General features: G+C 34.9%; 1 protein-coding gene across 4 annotated transcripts in view; it reads left to right on the top strand.

Annotated features, from left to right (window-relative positions):
• LOC125051847 (multidrug resistance protein homolog 49-like) overlaps positions 1-12,726 on the top strand; it is a 39,656-nt gene that overhangs the window by 2,426 nt on the left and 24,504 nt on the right. For 3 of the 4 annotated variants that reach the window (XM_047652433.1, XM_047652432.1, XM_047652431.1), the window contains exon 2: positions 12,093-12,272. In XM_047652433.1, the coding sequence (XP_047508389.1) occupies positions 12,109-12,272 (164 nt within the window). In that variant the 5' untranslated portion in view covers positions 12,093-12,108. Of the gene's footprint in view, positions 1-12,092; positions 12,273-12,726 lie in introns of those variants that run through there. The other variant, XM_047652434.1, reaches the window with a different exon arrangement.

Genomic DNA, 12,726 nt, shown 5'->3' with positions numbered 1-12,726 from the left:
GGGACAGCTATTTTAGGAAAGTTTAGAAAAAAGGGTAATTAAATCTTTAAAATTTTTAGGGTTTCCATAAGTCATTTGCAATTGTTATGAATCCTCACTATTCGACTATTTATATTATACAAATACTTCTCCTTATTGTCATAGATTGGTTTGTTGGCATCAGCCATTTAATATCGACATTGAGAGTCTATTGTTTAAAGGCTTCTGCTTAGTTAGACCGCTCAATCGAACTGAGGGCCACACTAACCAGTTCCTGTATTTAAGCAACCAGCATTTTTAATTCCAGTTTCGTGACATTTCGTGTACTCGTTCCACGACCGAACCCGAATCGACCACAGAGTCGAACGGCAGTCATAGGAACGAGTGTCAAAGATTACTTTAATATTTAAAATTATGATAAATAACGTTTAATAATAATAAGTAGTCACAAATTCATTACATTCGGCCGTCCGACTACGTGCGATCTCCCGACGCACGGTATATAATCATGGAAAGGTTTTATAAATTCAAATAAGTACACTAACAAGATATTTTAGTTTCATGTGAACTAATTGTAACCTATCTATACATTTGGTTTTAATCAATTATTCATTACATTCGGCTATTATTTGGATTCAGATTGATTTTGTTACTTTTGTTACTTTCGCTATCAGACGTACTACTGCTTCTAAATTATCATTATGTTCGGACACATTTACATTGATCCACGGCGAATCCTGTCTACTGCAACCACACTATAAACTCCCTGGTGCAAATAATGCACTTTCCTAGGCTCCATGAGGATAAAAATTACATTAAATAAGGTAAGTGCAAGAAGTGCAAAACTACATAAAATATACAATTACTTCGGCAAAGAATGGAACAAAACTAAGCAATCAAAACATTTTGTAGACAATGAAAGGGACAATAACATAAAGAAAAGTGCCTAATCAAATCTCAAAATATTGTTCAAGTACATAAGGAAAATATAATATTTGACAGTATAAACTGTGTTCAGATAATTTAATATGCCCCGTAGACTTAACCATGTTATTTCTAGCTTGTAAGTTGCACCATACCTGAGATGAACTTGATAAATGTCAATGTCTATTCTACCTAGTCCTGCTTCATTTCTAGGGATCCTTTATTCTGTTCAAATTAAATTGTTAAAGATGACTCTGGCCTGGACCAACTGCAAACATCTTAATAACACACTGCACAAGATATTTTATATCAGTCTGTGACATATCTGCATTTTATTTCATTTCATTTCATTATAAGCTTTATTTAAGTTCATGATGTCACAAATAACTAACAGAATAAAATCTATCTTAATAAGCACATTCCTATTAAATGAGTGAATTCTTTAAAGTTCACCCAATTCTGAGAAAACATGGACACCAAAAACATTCTGATATTCACATTTAGAATCTACAATACAAGCTTTATTTATGCTAAATTCTGTTGGCATTAAGGACATCAATAAATTCAAATTTTTAATTTACCTTTACACTGCTACAATAATTTGTCTTATGGTAGATAGGAGTTTAAAATTGCATAGTTTGTAACTTACTGCACAGGTAAACCCCAATGGTTATAATTGACTTCTCATGATACTTACTTGATGGAAATATATAACTTTAAAGTCTTCCTTAAAAAAAAGGCTTACTGGTAAAAGCTACTTCCTTGTGTCTGTAAATTACTCTTTACAAATTATGTATTATACATTTTCCTTGTACCTGTATTACTAAAGAATTTTCATATTAACACAATATTGTTCAATAAAATGCTCACAAGTGAGTGATAGAATTAAACCAAATTCAGGAAATAACAAAATCTAAAATATTATAATGTTACTAAATTTTCTTACTTTTATTAGAAATAAATCCATGAATATTCATTTATGATTATATGAATATTACAATGATTTACTTTAATAACAAAAATGAGTAACTCTTAATGTTCTTTTCTTTTTTTTTTTTTTCTAGGTACACAATACCTCTAGGATACTCACATGACTCATGATAGGCATACATAGCCTCTGGTAGCTGAAGCACACTTGGCTTCCTATTGTGGGCACACATAACCCTCTAACGACCAAGCACACATGGCTCGGTAGGCATACATAGCCTCTAGTAACTGAAGCACACTTGGCTTCCTATTGTGGGCACACATAACCCTCTAACGACCAAGCACACATGACTCATGATAGGCATACATAGCCTCTGGTAGCTGAAGCACACTTGGCTTCCTATTGTGGGTACACATAACCCCCTATCGACCAAGCACACATGGCTCGGTAGGCATACATAGCCTCTAGTAGCTGAAGCACACTTGGCTTCCTATTGTGGGTACACATAACCCCCTATCGACCAAGCACACATGGCTCGGCAGGCATACATAGCCTCTAGTAGCTGAAGCACACTTGGCTTCCCATCGTAGGCACACATAACCCACCAAGCACACATGGCCAATAGGCACACATCACCCATTAAGCACACATGGCTCGATAGGCATACATAGCCTACTAAGCAATAACATTAATAATCGTATAAAACACTTGTACGCACCTTAGATTGGGTCCTTATCGCACTTCTGAATTGTAATGAATCCTCACTATTCGACTATTTATATTATACAAATACTTCTCCTTATTGTCATAGATTGGTTTGTTGGCATCAGCCATTTAATATCGACATTGAGAGTCTATTGTTTAAAGGCTTCTGCTTAGTTAGACCGCTCAATCGAACTGAGGGCCACACTAACCAGTTCCTGTATTTAAGCAACCAGCATTTTTAATTCCAGTTTCGTGACATTTCGTGTACTCGTTCCACGACCGAACCCGAATCGACCACAGAGTCGAACGGCAGTCATAGGAACGAGTGTCAAAGATTACTTTAATATTTAAAATTATGATAAATAACGTTTAATAATAATAAGTAGTCACAAATTCATTACACAATTAAAACGATAATTGTTTTTATAATAATTCAAAATTATTTCCTTTAGTGGATACAAATCTATCTTTAAAAGGCTTCTTTTATATTCCTATTTAACCGACGCCGATAAAAGGGATTACCGAGTAGTTTGACGTATTGTGTGTAGTTTTTATAATTGAAAAAAAGTTGCTTCCAAGCACCACTTGTAGATTAAATCAAGTATTTTCTAACTTTCAACTATCTTTCAATTTATCTAAATCGGTTCAACGGTTTTTGAGACATGGGTATCTACTTCTTGGGTTACGTAATATTGACTCTAGGAAAATAATGTTGCTAAGTACTTGAATTCTGCTTTCCAACTTAAATAGATAAAATGTTTAAAGATATTTCATTACCCGAAAATGTAATTAAATTCCATTACGGAAGAAAGCGCTTGAAAGATATCAAAAGATAATATCTTTTCAAGTAGGTGCCTAGATTCCAAACAATGTCTGAAGTATACTTTCCTTGAAGTACTTTGATTTATGAACCGAATGACAAACCTTTTTGAATTTTTTATATAAAATAAATCAGTGGCGCTACAACCTCTTTAGGTCTGGGCCTCAGAATTCTGTATGTGTTTTATGATCAGCCTCCAGTACTTGACACACGTTGTCGACTTTTTGGGTCAAAGACATGTCGGTTTCCTCACGATGTTTTCCTTCACCGTTCGAGCGAATGTTAAATGCGCACATAGAAAGAAAGTCCATTGGTGCACAGCCGGGGATCGAACCTACGACCTCACGGATGAGAGTCGCAAGCTGAAGCCACAAGGCTAACTATGCTCTACTGAATAAGTACATGCGTCTACTGGGTCCTATACATACCTCGTATTATTAAACAGCCTACCGCCCTTGCCGTTGTATGTAAGCCGTTTAAATTACGGCCTAAAGCTTTAAAAAATAGACTAAACATACTTTTGAAAAAAAATATTCTATTAATGATTATGTAGGTGTATAGTATGTGGTTATGTAACTAAACATAACAATCAAATATACAGTATTTACAATTATCCTAACCTACATAGTAATAATAAAAATGAATACAAAGAAAACTAACGTCTGCAGCGTGCGTACCTTTAACGCTGGCAGCATTTCCTCGCTGTATTGCGATACTTATTCGTTGAGCGAGGAAAGCACCAACTCTGGGGTCACCGGAACTATCTACCAGACGCCAACTAAGATCTTTAAATATCGCCTGTGCACTTGAACCCCACGTCCCAAGAGTCTCTACTGCAAAGGGAACAAAATCGAAGTTGGAGGAAAGACTCTTATATTTGAGCCGTTTATTATTTTCAGCCTGAAAATAAGTGGCAGTGGCAGTTTTATGAACGGCGTTGTTGGTTTTATAACTAGGTTAATTTTTAACCTAAGCCCTAACCTAAACTTTTTAAGCAACTTTAGGCATAAACTCTCATCGATTGTATTCCAGCCTTTAGTAGCGGAGTAATAATTCGAGAATTAACGTGAAATAAGCATTAATAAAATAGCTTACGGATGGCAAGTCTAATAATGATCCAGCCGCCATGAGATGGAACACCTGCAAACACCCTGATCCCTTTTTAAATAAATCCCAATCGAAGTATGAACAGGAGATGTCGACAAATAAATTTAAATCACGTTGAACTAAAGCCATGTTTAAAAAATAACTCACTTTTGTTATTTTTTAAACATGGTTGAAAACAGATGAAGCTTGCCTAAACGTTTGTTAGTTTATTGGTTTGTTCCCTCAAACCAGGGCGCTTTATTAAACATTCCTAATTGTTAAATACAAACGATTGTCTACATAATGTTACATAACGTATTTAATATTGAAATTGATATTTATTTATTTTGTAATCCTACAGCTAACTTAAATTATATATAACAAAAGCTAATATACTAAAGATAGAGCCAAAAATGTATTACATAAAATATACAAAAAGGTTCAAATATTTACGAAAGGAAAACATCAATAAAAATTATTAAACACATTTAACTAAGTAATACCTAGTTCAGCTGTGTTGTGTGATGGTGTGAATATGAGGGTGTGTATGTGGGGTGTGCTCATGATGCAATGGTTTTAGCACTATGGATATTATTAATACTCTTTTTAAGCATATACCGCGATAGCTAAAACAAGTCAAGGTTTAAATCTATATATAAAAATAAAACCAGTTTTCCGTTGTCACGACATAACATGAAAACGGCTTGACCGATTTGTCTGATTCTTTTTTTATAATATTCCTTGAAGTACGAGGATAGTTCTTACGGAGAGAAAAATTTAAAAAGAAATTGAGTGTAAAAGTCTAAAAACAACACTTTTCTATATTCCCATAGAAAATATTCGTAATAATATTTAAAGGCAATTTGAACTTTAATACCATATCATAAAGTTCAAGTGTTAGTGGAGGGGTTCCGGGAAGGTAAATTTTTATTTTTTGACATAATGTATTTGTTGTTTTATCAACTTTTTTTTTATCTTACTAGCTAGACCGGTGTCCCGAATAGCAGAATAAGTATTAAAAAAATAAAGAATTGACTGTTAGGCGGTACGATGTTCGCCAGGCCAGCTAGTAGTGAATAAATTGACTATACCAAGAAATTTATCCTAATAAAACCTATAGAATTATCAAAGTAAAACTATATAAAAACGGTTGTACTTTGAGGTAGCAACATAGGAGTTCTGCGTAGCGGCGACACTTAGGCGGGCGCCGGTGCCATATTTACGATCGAAATATGGCATTATTCAATATTACTTTATGGGCCAGAGACACTTTGACTGAGTTTTATTTCATTATTTCCGCTGTAGGTACAACTTAACTATACAGAATATACAGCCCTCGAAATAAGTCTTTAAAGCTTCTTCGTGTTCAGTCGTCTACCAAATATTATTGTTTCTACATTAAAAAACATTCAACATCTCCCTTCACTACTAAATATGCTTTTACTCCAGCGTGGACAAATGTTTGGGTATCGTATCACCTCGACGTCCGTCGTTCCACAACTGAGCGTTTTAAGGCAGTGTTTTCCGAACCAATTCGACTTAGAGTCCTTCAAGAAAAGAGCGCACCAATTCATAAAGGGTGGCAACGCATTCCCTCTGGCATTGAGTCCATGGGCAGCGGTATAACTTAACATCAGGTAAGCCTCATGCCCGTTTGCCCCATGTTCTATAAACAAAAGTGTAGAATTTTTTAACTTGAAGTTTACACACGAAAGTTTGCCCTGTCACCTAGGGATATCTTCACACACTTATTACATAAGTTTCTTCATTGTACTTCGAATTGTCTGTCATGTTCAAAGACTAAAAGATAAAAATGCTCTTTCATTAAAAAATCTACCGCACAGCTAATAGGATTGGTATTACCCTATTGTGCTTTTCAATGATAACTAGGGTTTGTAAAGTTGGAACTTTCGCGCTGTTATTACAACTAAAACTAGGTAAACGAGATTGTGCAACTAAAGTGAACTTATGCTTCGGAAACATTGCTTCTATTTATAATATTTAAGTTCATACTTAGTTTCACATATTTCGGCACATTTCTGTTGATACACCTTGTAAACCTCCTTGGGGTTTTGTGGGGTAACCCCAACTCCGCAAGGAATGCTTGAATGTTAAACGAATTTAAGTTAGTTTCGAGTTTACGACCAACTTACCCAGATAGTGAATGGGCGAATCTCCAAAACATTGGCAACTTTTTGTACGTGTGTTTTTTTACATTTGTTGTGCATTCTTGTCGATTTAGGGTCACCTGTTTGGACAGGATTGTGTTAAGAATAATTAAAAAATTAACTTCTATCATTAATTGCGTGCATTTCGTTTTCAGCCAATTTGTCATATTCAAATATCTTAAGTTCATAGATTCAACTAGCTGACCCGGCAAACGTTTTGCCATGTATATTATGTCTAGGAAACATTTTTTTAGATCAATAAAAATAACTATCTTCTATAATAAAAAACTAGTAGACTCGGCCAAGCGTTGCTGTGGCTAAGATTTTTGTTATATTACATAATAGTAAACTATTCAAGAGAAACGGCAGGAGAACACCAATCCACCATGCTTTTTTGGTGGTTACGCCATTAAATTGTAGCTTATGTGAAACGTTGGTATTTATTTTGATAAGGATCAATACCTAGGTAAGAATAAAGAGCCTTTTCTAGCGGTGGTATTTTAATAAAACAAAATTAATAAAAGGACGCTTATTGTGACACAACTATAAAAGATAGAGACATGCTGTCGGGACATTATTCATAGATAGTGATGTGTCCTGAAAAATTTTAATACATCATTTGTTCTATCATTAATAGTTTTCGCAGCGCACGCGATTGAAGGAAGTTTTTTGTTTATTTTTTTACACCTTCCGTTAGATTATTCAAGTTTTAGTAAGCAACGCCTTTTTTTTTAAAATGACATAGCCTTTGTCACTCGGGAACAGTGTAGCTTGCCAACAGTGAAAGAATTTTTGAAATCGGTCCAGTAGTTTCAGAGCCTATTCATTTCAAACAAACAAAAAATCTAATATTTCGTCTTTATAATATTATAGTATAGATAGAGGATCATAAAGGGATGAAAATTAAGTGATGTATGTATTATTGTATGCTGTATCATAAAAAAATTAAAACCACCTAAAGCATTTTGGGGGGATGACAATTAGATGTCCGATTCGCAGACCTAACCTATACGCACAAAAACTTTCACGAAAATCGGACGAGCCATTTCGGAGGAGTTTACAAATACCGTGACACGAGAATTTTATATATTAGATATCATTGCCTTAAGTAAAACGTTTAAGCATGAGAGTCTCTTATCTAATTAAAAGAATATTTATCAAGCCGTGCAATAGAATGAGGTCATTATGAATGAAAATGTACGGGGTTGGAAATGGCCCAAACAACACGTTCCATTTTTGAATAGGGGTACGCAGCACTTCCTGTCTCGTCTTTGACGTCACACTGATCTGTTATATAACGATGACGTCAGCGGACGTTGCACAATGCACACCTGTCCGTATCATAACAACTGTTCAACCACCCTTTTGTAATAGAGAACATTATTGTACGGCAAATTAATTATAATAATAGTCTGGCATGCACTTGGCTTGTGACGATGTCTTAAATCGAGACAGTCAATTTTGGCAGGCCCTTGAGCTAATTCAAAGAAGTCTAGTCTTGTTCTGAACAAGCATCCATAGATGATATTTGTCGTTTGTCTTAGATTCAGGTTTACTTTACTTGAAACCAGCTTAGTATATTATATGTTTGTAGTAAATGTACAACATTACATTATTAAGTTATCTTAATTCATACATAACTATTTTCTCGACACTTTGCGGAATGCTGCAAAGTTTACACCTGGAATAGCTTAAGCGTCAAGAATGCATCTAAAAATAGTGAGACGCTAGCGTCTCGGGTTAGGATTAAGTTTTATATTGAGCGTATGCAAAGTTATGTAAATAAAAAGTTGAAGCAATTATGACTCTAAAAAAGTATCCAAAATTATTCATTACATTTAAAAAAACTTGCCTGTATCTACCGAGGGGTCCAACACGGCTGGGACTGGGTGCCTGCATGTTGCACCATGATGTATTTAAAAAATTACGCCAAGGCTATCAAACTATTTAATCACCTTTCCAGATGTTATAGATCACTCCCGTGTAATGCTTTCAATGGAAAGGTATTAAAGCAAAGTGCCTTTAATATGGGAGAGTATTTATACCATAAGTTTTGACAACAATTCAAAGTCAAAAATCATAGGTAACACAATGTACACTTATGAAGTAATTCCGCGGCACCAACCGCACCTCTACAGCCTTAAATGAGGGACTCACAGACTTGGCCAGGATATCGGTGTGTACCCAGACTCTCGACATACTCGAAAAGTGAATCGGTTATACCCCAAATTTGTTCTAGAACCCTTAACATTATGAAATGCTTATATAAGTTTAGCATAATGCCCGTAGCTATGCAAAATGGTACCGTTTAAATAATGAATAGTTTATTTGCAAATAAGGTGGTAAATTCTGATTGAAAGAAACCCGCACAATCAGTCATATAAGAATAGCATGCAAATGTCATATAAGATATTTATTTATAAGAACAGGTTATTTTTATTAGTAAGTTTATTGCCAGTTCTTCTCTTCCGTTCTACGCCCTTGATTTGAGAACTGACACTAAATGTAAAGATAGAAGCATTTCATAAATATATTTTTTTTGACGTTTATAAGTGTACATTGTGTTACCTATATAATTAAATGATTTTTGACTTTTGCCCGTCGAGGTATTTCCAACGAATACGACGTAGATCTCTTCTTCAGGGATTGCAACTTTAGCTCAGCCTCTCCTTTTGCCCTGTTTAAAATTTTTTTAAAAAGGTTTCATTTTATTCGAAATATAGATCCTAGTTATAGTACAGATAAGATTATGGCTCTAGTTGATGATATGATGCATAAAATATTGTTTTTCCTAGCACTAATGGGCACTAGACTAAAATAGATTAACGATGGCTCTCGAAAACTATTTTCTAGTTTTACTTGACCGATAACAATGGAGAAGTGTCCACCGCATGTTTCCATTATTTACTTTAAGATTAACTTATGATATCTAGGGTAAGGGGAAAGTAGGCTAACATATAAATGAAAGGAAATATACTGCACTCAGAGTCGTTTATTAAAAGTTAACGGTTGCTTAACCCATTTTTATAAAAACATTAAAAATTAACTAGCTGAGTTGCAGGTTCTATTAATTGTACTTTAATGACTCTGAGTAGTGATGTTAGATAACTTAATCCATGTGAGTTACTGGCCTCTTTAAAGGTTCTTTTATATTAAATATAAGTACTTATGTTAATTTTTCATTAGTATATTTTTAGTAATCAAATATACAGTATTTATAATTTTCTTAACCTACAAAGTAATAATAAAAATAATTAAAACGAAAATCAAAACAAATTTAAAAAGCTTTGTCCCTGTGGCAGAGTACCTTTAACGCTAGCAGCATTTCCTCGCTGTATTGCGATACTTATTCGTTGAGCCAGGAAAGTGGCACACTCTGGGGTCACCGGTACTATCTACTAGGCGCCAACTTAAATCTTTAATAAGCGCCTGTGCACTTGAACCCCACGGCCCAAGAGTCTCTACTCCAAAGGGAACAAAATCGAAGTTGGAGGAAAGACTCTTATATTTGTGCCGTTTATTATTTTCTGCTTGCTCTGCGGCCGCCCCAGCTTATAGTTAGTTTTTAGTAATCTTTCATTTTAGTTACTATTGCGTAAGTTTACAAGTTAGTTCGTCATAGTAATCATTCTCAATTAAAAAATGTCAAGAAGATATAAAAATATCTAGTTAGGGATAGTTATCACCAATAAAATCTTTATGGCCTATTCCAATACATGCCAAATATAAATAAAAAATCATAATACCTTTTCGAACATGTGGTCTATTTATTTCTATATACATATTATTCGCTATGTTAAATTCTACTGCAGCTGGTGTAAACACTTAAACACAAAAGGCTATCAAAAGTTATATAATGTCCAAATCGTAAACATCCAAGGTTGTAGCTTCCACACCCAAACTAATAACATCGAAGTTGATAAAATAAAAGCGCTCGGTACCGCATTGCAGGTACGCGTCGGATCAAGCCTCGAATCGATGTTAAAGTGCAATGCTTCTAATTACTCTAACAATTGTCTAATTCTGAGACCAGGATCAAAAATTTAACAGAAAGTTTCGTTTTACTACTGAAATATCATAAACACAGTTTTTTTTTTCAGGCCCTGAATATCTGTGAATGAAATTTAAAGCAACGTAATAGAGCCTTAATACGCTGTAACCGTAATAATTTAATAACTCCAATAATTAAAATGAGAAAAAAATTTGTAATTGAAATTAAAAAAAATGTTAACATAACATGAATAAACATATTTCTACTTTATTTTAGTCATAGCTAGTATTTCTTTGAGAGCTGTGTTGGCCTAGTGGCTTCAGCGTCCAACTCTCATCCCTGAGGTCGTAGGTGCGATCCCCGGCTGGACACCAATGTACTTTCTATGTGCGCATTTAACATTCGCTCGAACGGTGAAGGAAAAACATCGTCAGGAAACCGGCTTGCCTTCGACCCAAACAGTCAGCGTGCGTCAGGCACAGAAGGCTATTAGATTACCAAATGATCATGAAACTGATACAGAAATCTGAGGCCGAGACCTTAAAAGGTTGTAGCGCCATTGATTTATTTATTTTATTTCTTCGAGATATAATATTATCAAGGAAATTATGTAAATTCATAAATATGTTGTTTATGAATTCCCTCCATATTTAGGGCGTACGTGGTATTTTAGGAGAATTCCCGGAGAAATACTTATGGGTAAGGACGTATCCCTACGTCCTAACCTTTGTAAACCTTTTCCTAAATTACTTGTTTAATTGAATATCATGTGTAGACTATAAATACCTTTTTAAAAAAATAATACTAATCTCTGTCATATTTTGCGCATTTATGTCATAACATTGTAAATTGACATGATAGTGTATGATGGATGCTGTTACAGAGAAATATTAAAAAAACGTATTAAACATAATGAAGCCCAGTATTTTGATATGTGAAGCAACGGTATATAACTTTATTTTAATGTCTTAAAAGCAATTTACAAAAAAACTTCACCACAAGAGAGTAGTGTCAAATATTCTTGCAGAGTCTATGCCAAGTTGCTTAAAGAAATCTAAATAAATTCAAATTATTTGTCTTAGGCTTACTTGACTTAATGTCCTAAAACCCCTAGATGGGGCAGAGGGCGTCTCCATCGCGTTCGATCTTGAGCCACGTATTTCACCTCGCTCCAAGTCTTTCCGGCTCTCTTTGCCTCGTCTGCAACTGTACGGCACCAGGTTTGCTTGGGACGGCCATGCTTCCGCTTTCCTTGCGGGTTCCAGCTAGCGCCTGCTTGGGAATATGATTGAGATCCCATTGTAGTGCATGGCCTATCCAATCCCATTTGCATCGCTTGCAGGCTGATCGGGGTTTCTCGCCGGCTTTGTCTTAGAGAGTATCTAAAGAGAGTTTGGTTTTCTTAGTAAAGACATTACGATCAAAAGCGCCTTTTTAAAGAATTTTGTATTATGTTCTACCTTACCTTAAAATACTTTTTTGTATTAACAGAGTTGCTGAGTCGAGAATGAGACGCGATGAATCGTTAAAGAGTATATCAAGGTATTCTTCGCGCCGGCTGAGCGAGCAACGCCCGGCGCTCACACTTGGCTTGCGGCAGAATTCGCTCACTATCAGCACACTTGCTCAGCAGGCCGCGTTCTTGGCTGAAAAGGCGAGGCAAACCGAAGTGTAAGTATATTATAATTAGGGAGGATGAGCACTTCGGATTTCCTACAGGATTTGTAAGCGGTTTTAGAAAACAATAAATTAAAAAATTTCAACTTCGGACACAATATAGTACGGTGTTATATAGTTCATCATTTTAACATCTTTTCTGTTGACGTTCATAAGTGTACTTCGTTACCTATATGAATAAAGTTATTTGAGTTTGAGTTTTACAAGTATTGTCTAATTGTGAGTGTGCCGATACACTTATACCGAAATCACCAATAGGTACACAAGGTACCTACATAATATATATATTTAATGATTCAAGACCCATCTCATATGAGAAAACAAATTGTACTGAATTCAAACTCAAAATATCTGTATTCATATAGGTAAACAAGTACACTGATGAACATCAGAGATCAAGTTAAATTAATTCTAAATTTACATTTACTACCAGTTCGCAAGTCAAGGG

Source organism: Pieris napi, chromosome 8, assembly GCF_905475465.1.
Source record: "Pieris napi chromosome 8, ilPieNapi1.2, whole genome shotgun sequence".
Lineage (NCBI taxonomy): Eukaryota > Metazoa > Arthropoda > Insecta > Lepidoptera > Pieridae > Pieris > Pieris napi.
Note: the sequence above shows the minus strand (reverse complement) of the source record. Positions and strands in the feature narration are given on the sequence as shown.